General features: G+C 35.6%; 1 protein-coding gene across 2 annotated transcripts in view; it reads left to right on the forward strand.

Annotated features, from left to right (window-relative positions):
* Positions 1-24,089, forward strand: part of LOC123540912 (claspin-like) — a 44,881-nt gene extending 20,792 nt beyond the window's left edge. For both annotated transcript variants that reach the window (XM_053545146.1, XM_053545140.1), the window contains exons 8-30: positions 657-752; positions 1,357-1,463; positions 3,630-3,711; positions 6,362-6,479; positions 8,051-9,046; positions 9,605-9,717; positions 10,649-10,875; positions 11,461-11,590; positions 12,225-12,308; positions 12,680-12,768; positions 13,363-13,535; positions 14,086-14,210; positions 15,167-15,290; positions 15,548-15,659; positions 16,112-16,248; positions 16,543-16,586; positions 17,126-17,258; positions 17,584-17,708; positions 18,160-18,281; positions 18,654-18,723; positions 19,089-19,183; positions 21,009-21,164; positions 21,917-24,089. In XM_053545146.1, the coding sequence (XP_053401121.1) occupies positions 657-752; positions 1,357-1,463; positions 3,630-3,711; positions 6,362-6,479; positions 8,051-9,046; positions 9,605-9,717; positions 10,649-10,875; positions 11,461-11,590; positions 12,225-12,308; positions 12,680-12,768; positions 13,363-13,535; positions 14,086-14,210; positions 15,167-15,290; positions 15,548-15,659; positions 16,112-16,248; positions 16,543-16,586; positions 17,126-17,258; positions 17,584-17,708; positions 18,160-18,281; positions 18,654-18,723; positions 19,089-19,183; positions 21,009-21,164; positions 21,917-22,060 (3,602 nt within the window). In that variant the 3' untranslated portion in view covers positions 22,061-24,089. The remainder of the gene's footprint in view (positions 1-656; positions 753-1,356; positions 1,464-3,629; positions 3,712-6,361; positions 6,480-8,050; positions 9,047-9,604; positions 9,718-10,648; positions 10,876-11,460; positions 11,591-12,224; positions 12,309-12,679; positions 12,769-13,362; positions 13,536-14,085; positions 14,211-15,166; positions 15,291-15,547; positions 15,660-16,111; positions 16,249-16,542; positions 16,587-17,125; positions 17,259-17,583; positions 17,709-18,159; positions 18,282-18,653; positions 18,724-19,088; positions 19,184-21,008; positions 21,165-21,916) is intronic.
* Positions 24,090-24,613: the final 524 nt, after the last annotated feature.

Below are 24,613 nucleotides of genomic sequence, written 5' to 3' on the forward strand. Positions count from 1 at the left end.
CTTCAGTCTATTCACACATGGTAAATTTACATAGAGGAATTTTGAAAGAGCCTATTTGGTGATAATTGACAAAGAGTTGTGGCCCTTTTGGTATTTTGCTAACAACCCTTAATGAGTTGAGGTAGAAATCCAGGTTAAGTTGACGCAGTTCTAGTTTCCATTTATAGAAACTCCACAAGGCATGCTTGAGGAAGAGGTTCAGGGTCTTGCATTCTCAACGTTGCAGTTTTATCTCAGATCTAGAGGAGAAAATCCGATAGATTAAGATGTTGGATATCTTGATGAAAAAATATGTTTCAGACTGAACTTTTTTTTATAAAACTTCTTTACCATAGAAAGATGAAATAACCATAGTAACAACTGACTGTAGATACATTTGAAAACTTGGTCACACATTTATGACAAATACCCTGAATGTTTCATAGAATTTTATAGAGAACATGGAGAATGAAGGCTTATCAGTTATCAGTGGTATTTTAGATAGAATCTTGTTAATGTGTTCTGAGTTTTGCTTCTGTGTGAGGAAATCCAATATTTCTCACAGATGATTGTTTCTCAAATATTGACTTGATAATACTTACTAGCAGTATCTTTCAAGAATGATTGTTTCCATGATATTGACCAGGTAAATACTTATTTGACAATATCTTTCACAGATGATGATTCAGACAGCGATAATGAGAGAGATTCACAGAGAAAAATTCCAGACAACTTGTTTAATGATGACCGACACAGTGATAGCGATAGTTCAGGTACTTTGTATACCTTTTTATAAATTTCTCAAGATTTCTAAGATGAAAATTTCTGTATCATCTTTTTGTTTGTGTTTGAACACTCATTTTAAAGTGAAATATTTTTTATTCTGGTCAGTTTTATGTAAAATTCTGTAAAATCTTTTTGTGAGTAAACATCAGTTTAAAAGAAAGATTATTTTGAGTTAAATCTGGAGTAAAGTCCTTTTAACCTTTAGCCTGCTGGCGGCAAGTGATTTTACCTTTGCAAACAGTGCAGACCAAGATCAGCCTGCACAGATGTGCAGGCTGATGCACTGTTTGCTATTCAGTCAGTAAATTTTCAGTGAACACCCCTGCAAATAATAAATAGTATTGCCCAAATTGAATGATGGACCAGTCCATTTTAGAAATTTAGCAGGCTAAAGGTTAAGCAGCCAGATTATGTTGCTCCTTTGACTGGCTTCTTGTACTTGTTTGACTCAATTTTAATGTGCTTAGTGCATACAGATTATTAGATGTATAAACCTGGTTCTCGGGCACAACTCTAGATGCTTGTACTACTAGATGCAATTAAAAATGGTAACAATCTTTAGTACGATATTGTAAAACAAATGTTTTATAGGTTGTAAGTCATCAGGATCTGAGGTTGAGAAATCAGATAATGAACAAGGGGATGAAGGCTTTGATGAATCTACCATTGATCCTAAACTACTTGCTAAACTAAAGAAGGTGAGTATCTCATTGTATCTCTTCTTACCAGTTGGACTGTAGTCTAGCACGTTCAGACAGGGCTCCAACGGTCAGGGAAAAGTCAGGGAAAAAAGTATTTTTTCAAGGTCAGGGAAAAGTCAGGGAATTTTGTAATTGGTCAGGGAAATTTGGAAATTTAACAAAAGTCAGGGAAAAGTCAGTGAAATTTGGAACCTGAAGTTAAAAGCAGGAGAAAAAAGTTGTGAAAAAGTAAAAAGAATGAAAATATATTAACACCCTTTATCAATATAACAAGAAACATGGTAAGGGTTGCCCGATGTGGAGAATAGAAGCCACTTTTATCAGTAGATGACCAGGTAAGCATCCCAGAACGCGAAAGTTTTGGTCAGGGAAAATTGGAGTTTGGTCAGGGAAAAGTCAGGGAATTTTATTTTCTCTGCTTTGTGGGAACCCTGTTGGATAAAATACATTCTTTTCAGGATTATTTTGTTAAAAGTAGTAATTTCATATCAATGATTGACATGAAAGAAGAGTTTTCATTGGTAACAAAATAAAAGAATCAAAAGTATATTTCTAGTTGTTTTAAGATTTTGCATATTCATATTCATAGATCAAAATCTTTGCTCTAGTAGAATCACAGTAATAATGTCAATAATACTGCAGTAACAATACAAGTCAAAGTGATTATTTTTGCAGGTAACAGTATTGTAATACTACTGTTGACAGAATCAATAGTATCAATGAAATCAACAGTATTTCAATATTACTGTCAGTGAAATCAACAGTATTGCAATATTACTGTTAATGAAATCAACAGTATCGCTATATTACTGTCAGTGAAATAAACAGTATTGCAATATGTATAAACAGTGTTGCAATATTACTGTCAGTAAAATCAGCAGTATTGCAGTATGTATCAACATTATTGCAATGGTGAAAAGTTGGCTTCATTTTTAGTAGGGATGGGAATGAATACTGAAATCAATATTCGAATATTCGGTTTGCCATATTCGAATATATTCGAATATTCGGTTTGTTTTAATGGAAGCTTTAAATTCTTATTAAGTGATTGGCATACACAACGTATTCATTTGTTTAAAGCGTGGATCATCGTACGTAATAAGGCCAAAAAATGTTGTTTTTCGGGTAACCCGATCCTACCAAGCAAAACCCGCCGATCCTAGCGTTTTATTTCACTATTCTGTCAGTATAATCATGAACATATTTAACTAATTCAGTGTTTTAGCTTCAAAATGATACAAAAAATCAAGACGATTATAATTTAGACCGTCGCAATTTTATCTAAAAATAGCAGGTCGTCCCATTTAAACACGTGACGCACTGTTGTATTACCGCTGCCATTTTGAAAATTTTCAATCGGCGTGTAAAAATCGTCGTGTAAAAAGCAAGTAAGGCAGACTTAAACCTCCTTCAACACGAACTTATGCATCAATCATATATTATTTCTTGATTTTCTTATAAAGTACTTCAAAATTTAATGTGAATACGGCCGATTGCGGATGAAAACCGATTCTGCGGATGGTCTGAAACGTCGTACAAAATATTGTGAAAAGATCGGCAATATCTACAAGTTTGGTATTGTTTTTGAAAATAAATCTACAATTTACTTGTTACATAAAACAGGCGCCAATAAAAATGAACAAAAGATAAAAAGATATCACATTTACCCCTAATACAAACTGTTAATCCGTAGCGATGACCCCAGGTAATTATGCATTGCAATTTTCTTGTTAATTGGATATCTTTTGACATGCATCTGACACATTGACGCCTGTTGCAAACTGTTAATCCGTAACGATGGCCCCTGCCAATTATGCATTGCTATTTTCTTGTTAATTGGACATCTTTGATACTCGATAAACGAACATGACATGGTTTTATTCTGTAGAATTAGCATGCTCATATTGCCCAAAATCATACTTATTTTGAAAACAAAATACAATAATTTACGAATATTCGAATTTGATTTTCATATTCGAATATTCGACCGATTTTCGAATATTCGAATATTCGTTCCCATCCCTAATTTTTAGCCACCCTTATTTTCTGAAAAAGTGTTTCATTCGATAAATTCCAGTTGATAAGGTGTTTTAAGAAATCTTGTCTATACAGGGAAGATTAGAGGGATTTAGCTTCAAACAGGTAGAAAATGCATATTTTCAGGGAGCATCAAAGAAGCCGAAAAAGAAGTCCAAGAGAGAAGAGTTACAGACAATACACAGTGAATCACAGAGACTAGTCAGAGGTGAGAGTATTCTTGTGGTCGAGAAAAACTGCCTGCTGTAAAGTTCATTCTTGACAAAATATTGGGAGTCTTTATACTAATTTATTAGTCCCCAACTGGTTGAAAACCAGTTTCGGGGACTATAGGAATGCACTTTTCCGTCATTCCATCCGTCCGTCTGTCCGTCCGTCCGTCTGTCCGTCCGTCCGTCTGTCCGCCCGTCCGTCCGTCCGCAATTTCGTGTCCGGTCCATAACTCTGCCATCCATGAAGGGATTTTAATATTACTTGGCACAAATGTTCCCCATGATGAGACGACGTGTCATGCGCAAAACCCGGACCTCTAGCTCAAAGGTCAAGGTCACAATTGGAGGTCAAAGGTCAACAGGGCTTTTTTCCTGTCCGGTCCACAACTCTCCCATCCTTGAAGGGATTTTAGTATTACTTGGCACAAATGTTCCCCATGATGAGATGATGTGTCATGCGCAAATCCCGGACCCCTAGCTCAAAGGTCAAGGTCACAATTGGAGGTCAAAGGTCAACAGGGCTTTTTTCCTGTTCGGTCCATAACTCTCCCATCCATGAAGAGATTTTAATATTACTTGGCACAAATGTTCCCCATGAGGAGACGACATGTCATGCGCAAAACCTGGACCCCTAGCTTAAAGGTCAAGGTCACAATTGGAGGTCAAAGGTCAACAAGGCTTTTTTCCTGTCCGGTCCATAACTTTCCCATCTATGAAGGGATTTTAATATTACTTGGCACAAATGTACCTCATAATAAGACGATGTGTCATGCACAACTTTCGGACCCCTAGCTCAAAGGTCAAGGTCACACTTAGCAGTCAAATGTTAACATAGCATAAACAGGGTCTGTTTCGTGTCCGGTCCATAACTCTGACATTCATTAAGGAATTTTAATATCACTTAGCACAAGTGTTCCCCATGATGAGACGACGTGTCGTGCGCAAATCCCAGACCCCTAGCTCAAAGGTCAAGGTCACAATTGGGGGTCAAAGGTCAACAGAGTTTTTTTCCTGTCCCGTCCATAACTCTGCCATCCATGAAGGGATTTTAATATTACTTGGCACAAATGTTCCCCATGATGAGACAACATGTCATGCGCAAAGCCCAGACCCTTAGCTCAAAGGTCAAGGTCACAATTGGAGGTCAAAGATCAATAAAGTTTTTGCCCTGTCCGATCCAGAACTCTGTCATCCATCAAGGGATTACAATATTACTTGGCATAAATGTTTCCCATGATGAGACGACGTGTCATGCGCAACACCCAATACCCTTGCTTAAATGTCAAGGTCACACTTTGAGATCAAAGGTCAGGAGGATTTTTTTCCTGGCCGGTCTATAACTTTGTCATGCAAAGCAGGATTTAGATATCAGTTGACACAAATATTCCCCTGGATGAGACAACATGTCATGCGTAAGAACCAGGTCCCTAGGTCTAAGGTCAAGGTCATATTTAGAGGTCAAAGGTCAAATTCAAGAATGACTTTGTACAGAACATTTCTTCTTCATGCATGGAGGGATTTTGATGTAACTTGGACCAAATGTTCACCACCATGAGGCACCCTTGTTTTTAGAATTACGTCCCTTTGTTGTTACTATAAATAGATTTTATTGTAACTTTTTTATTACTGGCGGTAGAGAAAAATCGAGACCACTTTTCTGTGGTACAGCATGCATGCTACATCCAATTTTTAGGTGTATTTTGACCTATCTCTACCTGGTAAAGAGTTTCTTGTGGACTTGTATTATATAGATTTTTTTTTTTTTTTTTTTTTTTAAAGATTGATTTCCCTTTGTTGTTACTATAAATAACTTACATGATAACATTTTTATAATCAGCCAAAAAAATTCAATATGAAAACAACTGTAGGTTTTTCTATATATAAATTTTAATCCAAGTGTTTTGTTATAACATATTGTATATATAGTACAATATTGTTTATACATCATTGACAGATATCAGTTCATTATGTTATACTGCAGTAGAGAAAATTAGGTGCCTTCCAGTAGGGGACTTTGTATTGCATGGCAATACTTCATTCACTTGTTTATTCTCGATTGCCAAACAAGTTCTTACAACTTATATTAATGGCTCTCGGGACTCGTTCCAGATGGAACCAACCTCTAAGAGCAGAGAGAGAGAGAGGCAATAAGGAATTAAAGTGTCTTGCCTAAGGACACTACCACCAAGGCAGTGGTCGGGATCGAACCCGGGACCCTTCGATTTCAAGGCGGACGCGCTACCACTGCGCTACAGCGGCTCTACAAAATATTGGGAGCTTCTTAACTTCAGAGGATAAAACAGTTATAAATTTTCAGCTGAAAAATGTGTTAATATCACTGGTCTCTTGTATAATTTTTAAGCAGATTATAACTCAAGTCAAAGCTTCACTCATCTACACTTGTTACAGACATTGGTGGCATTCTGTTGGAGATGAATTTTAGTTATATATGTTATTGCAATAATAACATATCTTTTGGATGATAACTTGAGATCTTACATTACATTGTTTGAAATCCAGTATTTTGGTTTCATTTAGGAACTTTTAAGACTTAATTGAAAAAGTGTTAAAATTTATATTTATTTCTTCGTAACAGTTTGTTTCATGTTTATAGCTTGAAATTTATTTAAGAATTATCTGTTTTAGAGTCGAGAGTAAATCTACCTTATCATCAGCCAGCACCAAAATCTATCGATGCTTTCTTAGAGAGAGCCAACAGGAAACAACACGAGTACAAAGTTCTTAGAGGATTCAGAGATACAACGTAAGTGATCTTGCAGCAAAACTAAGATGGGTTGTTTGTTGTGTTTGGTTTCTTCCTGTTAGCTTACCTGAACCTGGGATTCAGAGTGAGCTTGTAGATTTGCCAGATTTTCAAGTTGAAAAAAAAACAAACTTAAAAGCTGTTCATGGACTGCTTGATTGATCCTCACCAAACTTGGTTAGATCCATAGTTGCTGTAGAAAAGAAAAACATTAGTGATTTCTCAAGAACCACACTATGGATGTTTACCAAACTTGATTAGGGCCTTCATGGCCTTGTTTCTGGGTTTAAGACTATTACTAAATTGTAATCTGCAAGAAGCTTACAACTTTACAGTAATAAGAGAGGCACACTATTTGTAGCAAAATAATCCTAGAGAAAGCCATCTATCCCAGACTTGTATTGGCAGTTGTTAGATGGATTATCTTGTGCTCTGAATATTGAACTTTTTGGACTGGTGATGTTAATGAAAACTTGTGTCCGCTACAAATTTATTGGTTTGATGGCTAGATTTTTCTTTATCCATCCATCTGGCTCTCATGTCATGCATATATAGATCTCAAAAAGTATTTGACCTACTCACATAACTTAATAGGAATGTTAGTCCCATACTAGTGAAACAGTAGGGGTCTTACCGTTTGCTCCCACCCATTTTCTTCTAGACATAAATTTTCCAAAGTTTTGTTTCTTAAAAATGATGATGCCCTACAGCGCCCATAGGGCGCACACTTTTTCAGAAAACAAAATATTCAATCCATTTACGATTAGCCATAAGTGCCGACTTCCAGCAGTTGTGAATCAAATACACTTCTTCAAATTTTTCTCTTTTTTTTTTCCTGCCATTTCATTGGTCAGTGTAAAAATAGTAGCCAATCTCTGTTTGCCTAACAACAGACAGCTTTCAGTGTTGCTGTGCAATGGCGGACAAAAAAACACAGTCACGATTCAGAGAAAAAAGAAATCCAATTCAGATTTATGTTTTTCCCAAAACGTCGGAAAACAGCAGAAGTCCAAAGAAAGATGACTTTTATGACACCGTTAAGTCACCCAATGGTGTAGCCACTACATATCAGAATCAGGTGACAAACATTCATTCCGTAGTAAATGGCTGTCAGACTTTCCGCAGTTAGGTTTCTATAGCGATAAGAATATTATGACTTGTAATTGTGTTTAAAGTACAGCAAAAGTAATACGTTGAGCTCCATGTAACAAAAGTGCTAAAAATACAACTTTTCACAGGTAAAACAGTTATTCTTTCGTGACCCGTTTTGTTTTCAAAGGTCCCCAGGTTTTGCCTTAATTGGGCCCTTTGACCTCACTTAAAAAAATTCTGGAATGAACACTGTTAAATGTATGTAGTCTTAATAAGTCAACAAGTAACATGTGACCATACAATGACAGTTAGTGGGGTAACAAATCTAGTGTTAATAGACCTTGTGAAAATGTTGCATGTTTTAATTTTGGTAAGATCAGTCTACAATTATTCCACATTGTGAATGAAATACAGCACTTGAAATTATTAAGTATTTTGTAAAAATGTCCTAAATTTCTGTTTTCTTTCACATGTTTCAGAAAAGCAAATTTAATGCAAGACATTTTACAGAAAGCAAGAATTCAATCAAAACCCAAAACTCAGGAAGAGCTTGACAAATACAGTGATTCTGATGAAGATTGGAACCCAGAAGAGGAAAAGGAAAAACATCTAAAAGATCGAATAGATGAAAGAATGAGAAATAAATCTGGGGGAGGAATGCCTCTTGGTGAAATTAAACTAAATGATGTGGAAAATGATAATAGCAATCAAAGTAGTGTTGCAATTACTGTTGAAGAAAGTATAGATGATGATAATGAAGACGATCTACCAGATATTTGTGATTCTATAGAACAGACTGATAAAGATGTAAATAAGTTAAGTAGTGTTACCGAAAGTGTTCATAACAAAAATAAAGGAGATTCTGAAAGTGTGGTTGGAGCAGAATGTGTTCAAGGTAACATGGATACCAATGCCAGTTGTGTTCAAACTAATAAAGAATGTGTTCAAGATGAATTTCAATCAGAGTGTTCAAACAATAAAGATAGTGCTTCTGGTATAACTATTGATCAGATTGATGAGACGCCGGATGATCTGTTATATGACTGGGAGAAAAACGATTCTGACAATAAAGATTTAGATGAAAATTCAGGGAAAGCTCAGGGAGAGGATAAAGAATGTACTGAAACTGGTGAGAACAATTTGGATAAATCTGATGACAATAAAGAAAACATTGATCCAAATGGTCGGCCACTTGATGCATCTAAATCTGATGAAATTCTTACACCTAGTCGAAAAGAGAAACCTAAGTCTAGTCCTAGAAGCAGCGCAAAGAAAAAGAAGAATAAAATAGCAGCACTTGCTGGAATTGATTTAGACAATGTGAAACCATGTCTCAGTGGTAATGATGAAACATTTGTAACACTTGAAGTGAGTGAGGAGGTACCTAAACATCCAGGTGTTCAGAAACTGATGGATAGGTTAACAAAACATTCAGTGAAAACAGAAAAGAAACATAGTAAGGATACTGATATAAGGTAAGTAAAATATCTGTTTCATATGCATGCAGTTTGTTTTCTGAAATGTTGCATAATTTTACCTATTGTATTATTATCTATCAAACCAGACAGATTTCAAGGAAATTAGAATTGTTCACTAGAGTGAATTTTGGGCATTGATAACGCTGGTAGGTATTTCCTTTTTGGTAAAAAATGATGTTTAATTTTTTTACAGTGTTGGCTACAAATCTTTCTTACATTTGAACAACTTCAAATGTACAAGGCTTTTCATCTTTATGTATTCAGCCAGAAAGGTGATTTTTCACACCTTTGGCTGAGGATCTTCTCAAAATGCAAAGAATTTTTTATGCTTCACAAATATTCAAGGAAGTAATGAGGTTATTTAGGATAAAACCACTAATTTTAGTCCTCTAGTACACACTTGTTACGCAAAAGAAAAAAAAAAGATCCCATTTCAGTAAACTGAATTTCACAATTTGAAAAGCCAAGGCCTCTTCCCAGTTCCTGATGAAAAGCCCCTCATACATTGTATTTATATGTCAAAAGTAATTGTGAGAGTGAAACTTCTTATTCCAGTATCATTTCTAAAGATGTTGTTAGTATAGACAAAGAAGAACTAAAGCTAAACACATTCACGTACCACAGTATTGAAGAGGAAACCAATCCATTGCTCAAACTAGAAGCACCAGGTAATATTCTCTATATTTTGTTTTAAAATGAGATTTCCGAGTTAAATTAACAGATTATCTCAGAGTTGGATTAGGAGTATGTCTACTTTAAGGTGTAAATTGTAGGACCTGACATTGTCATTTGCTAAGAGGCCCCCATGGTCCAGTTTGTAAGGTATTGGACTTCAAATTACTTGCTCCTCACCTCTCTCAGTTCAAGCCCTGCTTGGGTCATTCCGCAAAATCAATAAATAGGTCAAGATTACAGACACATACTAGTACAGCTTATAGAAAACTCCTGTACTTGGTAATAAAACTTGATTAAAATTGTATATAAAAGATTAAAACAATAAAGTTGGTTACTGCACATAAAACTACATGTTTAAGGTGGACGGATAGCTCAGTGGTTTGCACACTGGCCTTCCAATCCTGAGGTCGGGGGTTCGATCCCCGGCAGCTACTCGGGAATTTTCAGAAACGCTTTTCAGTGTTTCCCACCCAACTAGAGGTGTACTGGTCAGGAACCCAGGCAATCCTTGCGTGTATCAGTGCTATACACTGGGCACGTTAAAGAACCAGGCTGTCTATTCGCAACGAGCTAGGCTAAGTTAGCCGGACAAGCCTGTATCTGATTTCTGATCTCTCTGTCGTGGGGGCTTTGTCTCACTCTGTCCCTCTGGTCAGATCGCTCTGTGTCTGTACTAGTAGAGGATGAATTATGCGCCCTGTGTGGCTGCATTTGAACTATGTAAAGCGCCTTTGAACGTGAAATTGATCATGAAAAGGGCGCTATATAAATCTGGTATAATAATAATAATTAAAACTCAGATTTAAGGTTTTACAGGTACATTTCGGATGTGTACAGCTTAATTTTGTGAAAATGTACTGAATTTGACACCTGAAGAAAGAAATCCAACATGTATCTTGATATATTTGCCTAAACTAATTTAAGGTGCAAAGCTAGTTGCTCTAAAGGAACAACTGAAAGAAAAGATGAAGGCCCGGCGAGAGATGGCAAGGCAGAAACGCCAGGAGGTATATGACCTTGACAATGAGGAAGGAGGTTTTGATGCTGAGGAAGAGGCAGAAATGTCAGAACATTCTGATACAGACATCGAAGATGAAGATGATTTTGAAGAGCAGTACGGAGAGGATGAGGAAATTGAAGAGGAAAAAGAAGTATGTGTTTATTGTTACAATTTATATTCAGTGACAAGTCCTTACAGGGGCCTATGTGGCCAGGTTGATCAGGTGAATCACTTGCCTGGGAGACCTCACTGCTTACGGAGAAAAACTTGGAATGTAGATTCTTCCATTTAGGAATGTTGTCCAGCTGGACTGTGGTTGCCAGCCAGAGCCAAAAGATTTCTTCAAAGTGCACTGGGGTGGGGTGGTCTAGAAAGTCTGGAATGGCCAGAATATGATGAGGTGATTTAAGACTGGACACAGGTAACATTAGGAAAAACAAAACATTGATTCTATATGAAAAAAGTGCTTGCAGTTGACATGGATATATATAAATCTTTATAAATGTATGAAAAGGGTAATTGCCAAGGTTTATGGTTTATAAGTTTGAAGAGAAAATCTGGTTAAGTTAAAGTGTCACAGCAGAAACATCTCAGAGAATTAAAGTTAGTCTGGACACCAGGCTCAAACTGCTCTTTCATTGGTTAGTTCTGAACAGAACTCAACCAATGACATCATGGCATACAAAATTTGTAGACAGGTTTTCAAGTGTTCCTTTATATTATCTTTCATTCACAGAAAAATCCATTTGCTGATGAAGAAGCAGAGGAAGACGGTGAGGATGAGGAGAATGGGAATGTTGAAGATGAGTTTGAAGATGATGATGAGTATAATCTGAAGCTAGATGTCACAGATGATGAGGAATCTGGTAAGTTCACCCTGATAGCAGAAGAGTGTAAAAAATGCAATTCCGTTAACTATAAATGAGCCGTGCCATGAGAAAACCAACATAGTTCAATTACGACCAGCATGGATCCAGACCACCCTGCGCATCCGCGCAGTCTGGTCAGGATCCATGCTGTTTGCTAACGGTTTCTCTAATTGGAATAGGCTTTGAAAGCGAACAACATGGATCCTGACCAAATGCACGATGTTGGCTTTCTCATGGTGCAGCTCGAATTTGGAATCTTTGGCATTGCCTGTGATTACTTAATAGTCAACAGTTTTATTTGCATTGTAAAAATTTCAAGACTCACAGCTATACTGCGAAATCATTTAGTCCACAAATTCGTGTTCCATCGAAATAGTCATACTTTGCCAAAACTACGAAAATAATATGCACAAGATAATAAATAATTTCACAGTATAAATTTTTGAAATAATGCTGGTTACTATTTATGCCTGTTCTAAATTTTTTGAGTTACACTATCTGAAAATTTGCAACAAAATAAAAACATGAATATTTTCATATGCACATATCATGTTATAATATAAGCTCTATTTTTTGTGACATGGATGATGATCATATATTTGAGAACACATCAGTATGTCATGTTTTACAGAAGGAGAGGAAGGGGAAGATGAAGAGACGAGTAAATCAGCAGATAAAGATGAGGAAACAGAGCATAAACAGGCTGAATTTAAAGGTAAAACAGAACTCTTTCTCTTCTCATTGATAAAGCAAAGCTTTACTTTGACAATCAAAAGTCAAGTGTACATGTTGTAAAGTAATCTCTTACATACTGTCACTGTACTAAAACCTGAGAACAGGTGTAAATATATTTGTCCTGGAATCTGCAATAGGTTAACTGGCTGCTAAATGATTCCCATCTTACAATAGTGTGCTTTCATTTCCTGCCACATCATTTCCTGATTAAGTTCAGACTATTTCACTTGTTTCCTTTTTCATAACCATGAATATAGAACAAAAAGGAAACAAATGGGTCTGTAAAACAAACCAAATGGTGCATTTTTATCAACAATCCAGAAAAAATTACTTAAACGTGCTTTTTTTCAGAGCCTGAAGAACCAGCTGTTCCTGAGAAACCATTCAGTATATTTGGACGTAAAAGCCGAGGAAACAGTATTAGTGATACACAGTTCCCAGTGAGTTTCAGTCCTGTTCTCTCAATAGAATAAACAATTTATATTCAAGTTAATAAATAAACTATAAAATAAGTAGCTGTTGTCTGACTGAAATGTCAGTATGTGTTTTTAAGGGGAGCGGTGGGCTAGTGGTTAAAGTGTCGGCCGCTCAAACCTTAGGTCAAAAGTTTGAGTTCTACTGTGGTCACTACTGTAGTTTTTCGTAGCATACCAGTACTTGTTTTTCCAGGAAGCGGACTAGAGAGTAACTCAAATAAGGCTTAAACTTTCATCTCAGTAGAGCTAAAATAATCTAGTCTAACTGATAATTGTTTTTAAAAAAATAGTGGAAACTTCAGGTTTTGATGCTAATATAGTTGCTTGTGATCAGATCGGTTGCCCCTATTAGCTTTTGTGTTAAGTGGTTTACAAACTATCTATAATGGTTAAATTAAATGTTGGTCTTTTCAGACTTCTAAAAGTTTGTCTGTAACTCTTAACTTCCATTTTTATATCTGTTAGATATCTTTCTACATAGAAATACTGCGCTATGTATGACATCAGGTTACTCCACTGTGTTTGAAGAAAAGTTTCTGAAAATGTTCTGTATTTTAGAGTGGACAGACTAAGACGTCGTCATTAACCATGCCTATAGAGGACTCTCAGGACCTGTATGGCTCCATATTACCTGAGATTACCCATACACAGGGAGAAAAACCAACGGAGCAGTCCCAAGATTTCAGCTTCTTTCTTGAGGACTCCCAGTCAAACATGCTTGATGCAGATGGGTTGGTAGTTTATACTTTTTGTTGTAGTTTAAACTGGACAGCTTAAACTAAATGTGGTTATTTTGTAGATGATGAAAATACAAGAATTCAGAATAAATGAATAATGAAGTTAATTATGAAGTTTTTTATGAAAGTAACACTAAGGCTTATTCAAGTTCATGTTGTTGCATTTTCGAGGTAATTAGAAAGAGGATATCTATGTTAAGATATATTTTCAGCTTTAGTTGTCTTAAAAATCATTTTTTTAGTGTCAGTTCTTAAGTCAATATGATACATAAACAGAAACGTAGGAAAATTGACTAATATATAGATGAATTTAAAACTTTGGAAGGTTCATACCCAATTTGCATGGTACATGGATTTTTCTTGCAATTTCAATATGATAAATAGATATGTTCAATTTATTCTTTGAAATTAAAATGTGAAAAATTAGCTTGCAGTAAACGTAGTATTTAATAAATGTATCAAAACTTCCCACTGTTATTTGTTTAATAACTGCTTTACATCTCTTTTCATCATGAAGTAATTATCCGAATTCTCTCTGAAATAGGTATATCAAAACTAAGTCAACAGGGAAGAAAAAACAAATGGCACCTGATATAGCAGCAGACGACATTTCTGGTACACAAAATAACATGGATGAACTGCTTGGGCTTTGTTCAGGAAGATTTATGGGTAAGTGAGTCATTCTCAATCTGTTTCTTTACTTGAAAGGCATTGAGGAAAATGTACATTAAAAACAAGTTTCCCTAAGCATTTGAGTAGCATGGTTGGCTCCTTTTGGTCTCATTTAGGGGCCTCCGTGGCCGAGTGGTTAGAGTCGTTGACTTCAAACCATTTGCCCCTCATCGATGTGGGTTCGAAACCTCATTTGGGGCGTAGAATTCTTCACGTGAGGAAGCCATCCAGCTGGCTTACGGAAGGTCGGTGGTTCTACCCAGGTGCCCGCTCGTGATGGCATAGTGCACGGAGGGGCACCTGGGGTCTTCCTCCACCATTAAGGCTGGAAAGTCGCCATATGACCTAAAATTGTGTCGGTGCGACGTTAAAACCAACAAAATAAATAAATAAATTCTGGTCTCATTTTGTAAAATCTAGATATTTGGAGATTTACAATTTGTAAACACATATATACATTTACTGAATTAATTTTAAGAATTTATTATAATAAATAATGGCCCAAAAACTGAGGAGATTCAACAGAAATGGAATGGGACCTCCTTGGCAGAGTGATTAATGTAGCTGACTAAGGATCACTTGCCTGTTACATCTCTGGGTTCAAGCTTCATTCAGATTGTTGTGCGAATAAACCATACAGCTAGCTTGAAGAAGTTTGGTAATTCTGGAGGGGGCACCATGTGACCTGAACTGTGTTAGGATGACTTGAAACCTAACAAAACAAACAAGCTCAATTAAACTTCCTGTACAAGATAATATATTAATGTTATGTCATTTATAAGCACTTGAGACAATGAGAATTAACTTGACTACAGTATTTCTTGTTTTATTAAACATATACTGCTTTTATCAGTAATTGACAAAGCATCTGTTTTGACTGTCATGTGATTGGTCATTTGTTCTGTTGCAAACAATTTGTGATGCAAACTAATTCCACACTTACTTGTATTCAGAGAGCCAGGCAGCAGGAAAAGATAAGACATCAAGAAAGAGTCTGTTTGACGAGAGTTCAGCATCAAATACTCAAAGCAATATGGATGAATTCATTGGACTTTGTTCCGGTGTGTTTACAGAGAAGTACGTGTTTGAACCCTTTGTTTTGCCATTAATATATAGCAGTGTAAATTAATGATTGAAATATTTAAACATGCACAACTGACAGTGCTTCAGTCTTTTATGTCTTGTAATCTACTTATTAATTTTCAAGCATGTAAATATGTCTGTCGTCTGCTTAGATAGTAACCCAAAGTTATGCTTTCCTAAATAGTTTGTAAAGTCCTACTTCTGCTCTTTATTTTTGATTCAGTACATTTTTTCACTCACTTTCAATGTAGGTTGAGCACACAGTCTGGGAAGAAAGGCACAAAACGTACAGCATCAGAGGCAGAAAGTGACGAGGATTCTATCACCGCATACTCTGATAATGAGGATAAACAATCAGAGAAGGTAACCATTTGGTTGATGATTTGTTACCATTGCCATTTTAGGGTATATGTATAAGGGAAGACAGATTTATTTACAGGATATGTAATTTTTCACACACTGGTGTAAACTGTTGTTTCATGTTCTACATGACATTTAGGGATAGGTAGATGTAAACTTGCTCCAACTTTTTGGATGACAGAGCAACACCAATTGCTCGAGTATCATTGACTCAAACACCAGGGCAGGGTTGAGCAGTTTATATTGTCCTCAGCTGTTTTCCTTATATTTTGTATGCTTGTATTATCTGTATTTGTTAGAATTTAGGAGTAAATGGAATGTTTCTATTTTAAAGATGCAGAAGTGAATTAAAAAATGTTCATGTAGTACAGTTTTCAGAGAGTTTATAAAGACATTAGAGAAGTATTGCATGTATCAAAATAAAACAAATATACAGTCCTTGAATTTGAATACAGGATGAGGGAAGCGACATTGAAGCAGAGGAGAATGATGCGGAAGAAGAAGGTGACACAGATCATCTAGACAGTGAGGGAGAGGAGGCATTGGAAAAGCCCAAGAAATTCAAAGGATTCACACTACAAAATAAACATGGGTATGTTGTGTAGGATTTTGCATACATTATGAATACCGGTAATAAATTACATGAAATTCTTCATATAACTTCGAGAAAAGTTGAAAATCTAAGAAGAACTGCTGAATGACGAAGAAAATACATTACCTAATTGGATTAATAACAACAGTAACTTATTCACAATTCCTTCGGATAGTATGATGCTGAATAAGTAATTTATTTTAAATGTCTTATAGATAGGAAAGCAATGATGAAGACTTAAAAGAAATGTGAAATAACTTCTATATGGAGTTTCTGGATTTGTTTATGTTTCAGGAAAATACGACAGGAATTTGTTGATGAGGAAGCTGAACTCTCAGGTAATTTAATTAAAACATTTACTTTTTTTACCCCAAGATGTAAACTTTATTTCATAAATGTTTGATATGGTATAAGACTACTCATCCAGAAAGTATGAATTTGAGCTCTGTGTTAGGTGAATGCTGTGTGTGACAGTTTTACTTTAATCTTAGTTTCCGTAGCTCAATAGGTCAAGTGTTAAACTTTCATTACAGAAGTTGTAGGTTTTATCCTGAGTGAGGGGTATTAATATACATGTACTGTGAAATCATTGATATTCATGGGAGTCTTATTTTTGTGGTGTTTCAGTATTCTACTGGAATACTGTTGAACTAATGAAGTCAGCCCAAACGAATCTCTGAATTTTTACGTCTTCTTTACCTCGGGTCGAGATGAAGAATTAATCATTAGAATCATTAATCATTAGAAAGAAGTTAATACTACAACTTAACTGCATTGTACACCATAATTACTGTTAAACATGTTGTTTAACTTTGGTATTTTCAGTGTTTTCTGAACAGTTATGATAACACGTTTTGAATATCTAATTCTATTACAGGTAGTGAATATGACAGTGATGAGAACCTAGATCTAGCGGAGGAGGAAGACATTATGGAGATAGAGGAAGGAGACAAAGAGGCAGCAAAAATGGACCAGAATGAACTCAGAGATGAAGTTGGAAGAATACATCTGTACATACAAAAATTAATTACTTATTATGACAACTTAAAATTTTATGTAGCTGTGTAAATAAACAATTTCACCATTAGATTGTACCACATCTTTTAATATCGTTACCCTGAAGACGGACTTAAGAGTATTTAGAGACTATAGGATAAAAGCATGATTGCTACATTAGTTTAACAGTGACTAGATAAATTGTAGTTTTGGTTGAAAATACTTTTCCAAAAATTTACCCCAGGTTTGTTTTCTGATGATCGTTTTATTAAATTGAGAAGCTTAAAACTGGTAATCTTAGACAAAAGTAAAAAAGTACAATTGCCTTGCTTTCTATAGGAAACAGTTGATAGATGAGGACAAGAGGGAGTTACTAAGGTATCAAGAAATGTATCTGCAAGATGGGGACCTGTACTCTGAGGGTGGTGGTAGAATTAGACGTTTTAAATGGAGCAATATGGGCGGTAGGATTAAATTTGTTAAAGATTTCCATAAATTTTGATACAGAATTGTGTTTCTTTGCGGATCTAATAAATGTATTATATGTTGTATTTCAATTTCTGTATATATTTTGGTCTACGTTTTAGATCACGATTTTCAATTTTCAGATGCATTTAACATACATTTCTTTAATAAGTATAACATTGTCAAGTTCAAACTATAACAGATGTGTTTAAAGTGACAGACATCTTTTATTGAGTACAACATGTTTAGGTTCAAAACAAAGTATTTGTTATGTAGCATTTTAGTTTGAGCTCTGCTGTCAGCTGACCTTGTATTTGCTTTTGTTAGTCACCATTTACACAAATATTGAAAAATGCAGAATGACTTTGATTGCATTTAAACTGATCATTAAATAATGGTCATTTGAGATAAAATAGGAAAACAACTAAAACAGTTTGGATGTACTTACAGAAGACTCACAACAGGACATGTTTAATGATGGAAGTGATGGAGAGGAACATCAGGAAGATACTGAAGACTTTACTTGGAGAAAGGAAAGATACGAGAGAGAACAGTTCCTGAAAGAACAACAGGTAGTTTTTTTTTTTTCTTTCATCAAGTGCTGCAGTCAAATATGTACATCATTTGACTAAGATGTCCATTTGGTTAAATTTGTTTCACAGTTTATCTCATTTAGATAATTCATAATTTAAGGGGGAAAAGAAATTTATATGCAAAAAAAAAAACATTTGAAGAAGTGTTTTTTCTGGCATTGCTTTGTATTGTCATTAACCACAGAATCAAGAAACATTGGTTAGGTTAGATTTTTTGGCTGTAGTTACATAACTGAAATACTGTAAAAAGGCAGCATTAATATTGTATCACAAAAATTTAATGGACATTGTTTTGCACATTGACATCAGTAGTATGTTTTTCCATTTGATTAATAGACTTTTATGTTACAGGAGAAAGAGAATAATGAAGGTGAAAACAGTCAGTTCTTGAAGCTTGGAAAAGTTTTCTTGAAGAAACAAGGTAATTAAATCTAGATATTAATATAATACATGCTTCAAATCAAATAAGTTAGAAGACTTAGAAAGGAAACTATGGAATGTTGCTATTTGTATAATTGTTTTCACTTTCTTACCAGTAAGATCTTGAAAAAAGGCCATACATTCCATTTATATATTCTATATATTCTGATTTTATAGATCAAACCTGAATTTTCCCAATTTATATCTTAAACAAATACATGCCTCTTTACTAATGTACCTTTCGTTTTGACTTGTGTGTAGAACAAAAAGTAATAATTAAATCTGTTAAGGTGATGCTATTTCATTGGTTTAAGAAACGTACTTACAGCATATTATGATATTTTTTATGTTTTCACTGTTTTACAGGATCAGTAGATACAAGCAGCTCAGACAAGGGAAGTAAATCACAGGAGTCAGGGGCAGAAACTCCAGGCTTCCCAGGATCCTTCTACAAACTACCTGTAAGTTACATACTGTTTTACCAGACCTAGGGCCTCTGGCCAATTTGTAATGGTCAGTCACTTCATATTATTTACCCGAAATACACTTGGACCCCGTTATAACGCTGTCGTCGGGGTCCAAGGTTCGAGACCCACGAATCTAGCGGGGTTAAATTTATAACGCGGGTTGATCGTATCAGCGGTATATTCAATACCCCACCCACCGGTAATGTATTAGACGTATTTTGGGCGCTGTTTTATGTTAATAAGAAATAAGAATCGTATAAACGGAACATTTATTTACCTTAAATGCTGCTGAAAAATACATTAAAAGAATTATAACACTGTGTCATCTTCTCATTTTGTCGAGATTCTAAAAGAAAGTTGGAATTGTGTATCCCGGAAGTAAACATATATAACGCTGTGTGAGGAGTGCGCAGTCGTGAGAATTACATATGCAATGCAATTGCACTGGGGGTTTAGGTAACTAAAAGAGAAAAAACGCGGACAGTCTTAAAAAAATTAATTTTGAATAAATGAAGAAAATCGATAAATAAGATAGAAAATTGTTAAATCACCATTTTTAATATACGATATTAAAAAAGGTGAACATCCTCAATATGGCTTTCAGTTCGTCGAATCTTTGTTAATTCCGATGAACTGAGTGTGATGATTACGAAAACGGCTGCATTTTATTACAAAACTGGGCCAGTTGTTTGATTTTTTATTCACTCAAGTGTTCATGTCATCCGCTTGGTGCAAACTAAATGGTTTGATAGTTGACTGACCAATGTTACACGCTTGTTATGCAAACAATCTAATTTTGAGTGTTCATTCTTAGCCTTGCTAAATGTTCCGATTTCATTTTCAGCAGCCATGTTATGGCATAATGTTGATGGTTCTTGTTTTACTGTTTGAAAATATAAGCAGAAATGACTCTAACGAACAGTAACTTAATAAACAGTAGACTGTCCTGAGTAGTGGGGCCTCTGTGGTCAAGTGGTTAAGGTCGCTGACTTCAAATCACTTGCCCCTCACCGATGTGGGTCCGAGCCTCACTCGGGGCGTTGAATTCTTCATGTGAGGAAGCCATCCAGCTGGCTTACGGAAGGTCGATGGTTCTACCCAGGTGCCTGCTCGTGATGAAATATTTGCACGGAGGGGCACCTGGGGTCTTCCTCCACCATCAAAACTGGATAGTCGCCATATGGTGTGACGTTTAACCCAACAAAAATAACAAAAAAGTCATGAGTAGTAGTTTACCAACATCTTTCTGCAAGCTAGTTAAGTGTCAGTAGGAGTGAACCTGAAACTGTTCATAATATACATTAAGCCTGCCCGCTTAGCTCAGTAGGAAGTACACAGGTCTACAGTTAGCGGGGTTGTAAGTTTGATCCCCGGGCGTTCTCCGTGACTTTATAAAAGACGTTGTGTCTGAAATCAATCTTCCTCCACCTCTGATTCATGTTGGGAAGCTGGTAGTCACTTGTGGAGAATAGGTTTGTACTGGTAAAGAATCCAGGAACAATAGCTAGGGTTTTTTTTAACTGCCTGCTGTTAAATAACTGAAATACTGTTGAAAATCGGCGTTGAACCAAAAACAAACAAATTATATACATTGTTTCATTGAACATTGAAGTTTTCTCAGAAATAGGAAATGTAGTGTATGGCATGTATGTGAGCAGAAAAGTTAGTTTAGCAGAAATCTTTGTCAACTTACCTTTGCAGAACTGTCACATTTCTAAAGGTCACATAGTACAAATTTTCATTATGATTCTTTTACATTTATAAGAATTACACAAAATGCCAGGAGTTTTTTATCACTTATTTATTGTGTCTTTTGCAGCAGCAGAAACGAGGCTCTTTCTTGGCCAGAAGTAAGGAGGCCTTGGCAAAGATTGCAGAAATGACAAAACCTGTAGTGAATCCTTCAGCTGGTGCCAAAAGTTCCGGAAAGTTTACTTTCCAGGTGATATCACCTGATAAGGAAAAGGAGTCAGAGGTATGCAGATATTTGTGTATAAGTTTACAGGTTTTAGATATATTTAAGTCTTACCCTGCTAAGTTTCTATTGTAATCATGTCCATCTTTCAATTTGGACAGTACCATTAACTGTTAAAATGGGTGCTAACCAAAAAGATACTAACTGAATGGTGAACAGTGCAGACCATGATCAGACTGCACGGATGTGCAGGCTGATCTTGGTCTGCACTGGTCGCAAAGGCAGAATCACTTGCCGCCAGCAGGCTAAGGGTTAAAGAAAGAGATGAAAAGTTTTACATAGTTTTTAATTTCAAGAGATTTTATCATTGAACTATAGGTTGAAAGCACATAATACCCTGTCTAGAGAAGGTTCAGTGAATTCATAATTGCTACATGATGTTATAATAAGAAATATTCGATTTTTATAGTGGAAATAAGATTTTAATGTAAAGAAGTACAAACAAAATTTGGGTGTTAATATGACTGGGTACAGAGTTGTTCCGAATTGGAATTGAGTGTTGATATTCTTTTAGATTAAGAATTTAGTTTTCAGTTGTAATATACTGGGGAACCACAGTAGAGCCAACACCACTCGGATGACCACAACTTGGTTGTTGCTGTGGGGTTGTAAATTTAAATATGAATCTGGGAAAAACTTTCCTTCATAGGGAGGTATTTCCTCTAAAGAGATGTTGATAACAGAGGCATCATAATGTTGGATTCTTAAAAATTGCTGCAGACAGTTTACAAATGTCTTCTTGCTTTTTCCAGAATGCAGTTAAAGGCAAGCAGAGAAAAGCCCATGTTCCCAAACAGCCAGCTAAGGAAGCACGAGGTAAACAGCCACCAGCAAAACGACCTAAGCTTGACACACAGAGCTCATTTACAGAAAACAGCATTTTCAACCTCTTTTAAAAAGGACATTCAGTCAGGTCAATGTGTATATAATTGTTGGTTTCTCAGAAAGTGTATATTTTGTACATATTGATTTGTACATGCTAATGATTATGGTGGATTGTAAAATAGTAAATTTTGGAGTTAATGTTTTGTTCTGTATTTTAGTATTGCTTTTAATGTGTATTGAATGCTTCAAGTGTGTTTAATTTTTGAAAAATGGACTATAATGTTTTGCATTGTGCTATCGAATTAGCATCATGTATTTACTGATTTAGATCAGTTGAATGAATGATTAAGAGTTATCGAGTGCCACCTTGATTTTCCAGGCATTATTCCCTAATAAGTGATTCTCTTGTCTTTATTTAACTGTAGTGGGCACATTTGATAAGCTACTTTCAGTTTTTAGCTCATCTGATTTTTTGAAAAAAAAAATGATGAGTTATTGTCATCACTTGAGCGGTTGTCGGCGTCGGCGTTGCCTGGTTAAGTTTTATGTTTAGGTCAGCTTTTCTCCTAAACTATCAAAGCTATTGCTTTGAAACTTGGAATACTTGTTCACCATCATAAGCTGACCCTGTATAGCAAGAAACATAACTCCATCTTGCTTTTTGCAAGATTTATGGCCCCTTTTGTACTAAGAAAATATCAGATTTCTTGGTTAAGTTTTATGTTTAGGTCAGCTTTTCTCCTAAACTATCAAAGCTATTGCTTTGAAACTTGGAATACTTGTTCACCATCATAAGCAGACCCTGTACAGCAAGAAACATAACTCCATCTTGCTTTTTGCAAGAATGATTGCCCCTTTTGGACTTAGAAAATCAGTTTTCTTGGTTAAGTTTTATGTTTAGGTCAGCTTTTATCCTAAACTATCAAAGCTATTGCTTTAAAACTTGCAACACTTGTTTACCATCATAAGCTGACCCTGTACAGCAAGAAACATAACTCCATCCTGCTTTTTGGAAGATTTATGGCCCCTTTTGGACTTAGAAAATATCAGATATTTTGGTTAAGTTTTATGTTTAGGTCAACTTTTTCTCTTGAACTATCAAAGCTATTGCTTTGAAACTTGCAACACTTGTTCACCATCATAAGCTGACCCTGTACAGCAAGCAACATAACTCCATCCTGCTTTTTGCAGTAATTATTGCCCCTTTTGGACTTAGGAAATTATTTTCTTGGTTGAGTATTATGTTTAAGTCAACTTTTCTCATAAACTATCAAAGCTATTGCTTTAAAACTTGCAACAGTTTTTCACCATCATAAGTGGACACTGTACATCAAGAAACATAACTCTATCCTGCTTTTTGCAAGAATGATGGCCCTTTTTAGACTTAGAAAATCATGGGTAGGACAATATTTCTATTATACAAAAAAAATCAGATGAGCGTCAGCACCCGCAAGGCGGTGCTCTTGTTCTGTTATGTTTGTCCTTAAACATCATTGGTTCATTGTAGTAATTTTGACTTAATTGGTTAAAGATGTATCATGCCCATTTTTCTTATTTGAGAATATGAGCAATTACTCCAGCATATCTTGAGGAACATGAAATAAACATAATTGTGGGCATAAGCTGTGCTGTATGTAAGGTTTAACCCTTAACCTGCTGAATTTCTATAATGAACTTGTCCATCTTTCAATTTGGACGGTACCATTAACTGTTAAAAGGTGTGCTTGCCAAAAAGATACTGACTACATAGCAATTTATTCTGCCTTTGCAACCAGTGCAGATCATGATCAGCTTGCACATCTGAGCAGTCTGATCATGATCTGCACTGGTTGCAAAGGCAGAATGAATCGTGTCCAGCATGATGAGGGTTAAAGCATTACTTACTGATATATTTAAGGGAGCACAGTATGATTATACTCTTATAATGCCACTGGGAAAAACTGGAAGTTTTTGACACTGGTTGTTTCATAAAATGACATAATTGAGCCTCGCCATGAGAAAACCAACATAGTGGGTTTGCGATCAGCATGTTTCCAGACCAGCCTGCGCATCCACGCAGTCTGGTCAGGATCCATGCTGTTCGCTGTCAATACTTATTACAATTAGTTTGCGAACAGCATGGATCCTGATAAGACTGCGCGGATGCGCAGGCTGGTCTGGATCCATGCTGGTCGCAAACCCACTATGTTGGTTTTCTCATGGCGCGGCTCATAATTGTGACTACACCTCTCCTTTCTGTAAGGTAGCCAAGATAAATGTTTGATGTTTGTTTCTAGATTAATAGGTATCTAAAAATAAATTTCTTGAAAGAGGGACATGGTACATCTTTAACGTATGAAGTTATTACAGAATAATGATTACAGCATAAAATAGTGGCTTGAATTAGATGTGTTGAAAAAAAATGTGACTGCTGTGCTTTAAAAGATTATTTTTGTAATATGTATATTATTTACACAGATTATGCTGTATACCTTTGTAAGATGTGTACATAAAATTGTGTTGTTAAAAATATGAAATGTTGAAATATTGTAATTACGTGTAACTTGGTTTATTTTCAGACATGGTTCTGTATTTTTTTACACTGCCATTCAGAATGATTCCTCAACACTTACAATATTTTTAAA

This window comes from Mercenaria mercenaria, chromosome 1 (genome assembly GCF_021730395.1).
Source record: "Mercenaria mercenaria strain notata chromosome 1, MADL_Memer_1, whole genome shotgun sequence".
Lineage (NCBI taxonomy): Eukaryota > Metazoa > Mollusca > Bivalvia > Venerida > Veneridae > Mercenaria > Mercenaria mercenaria.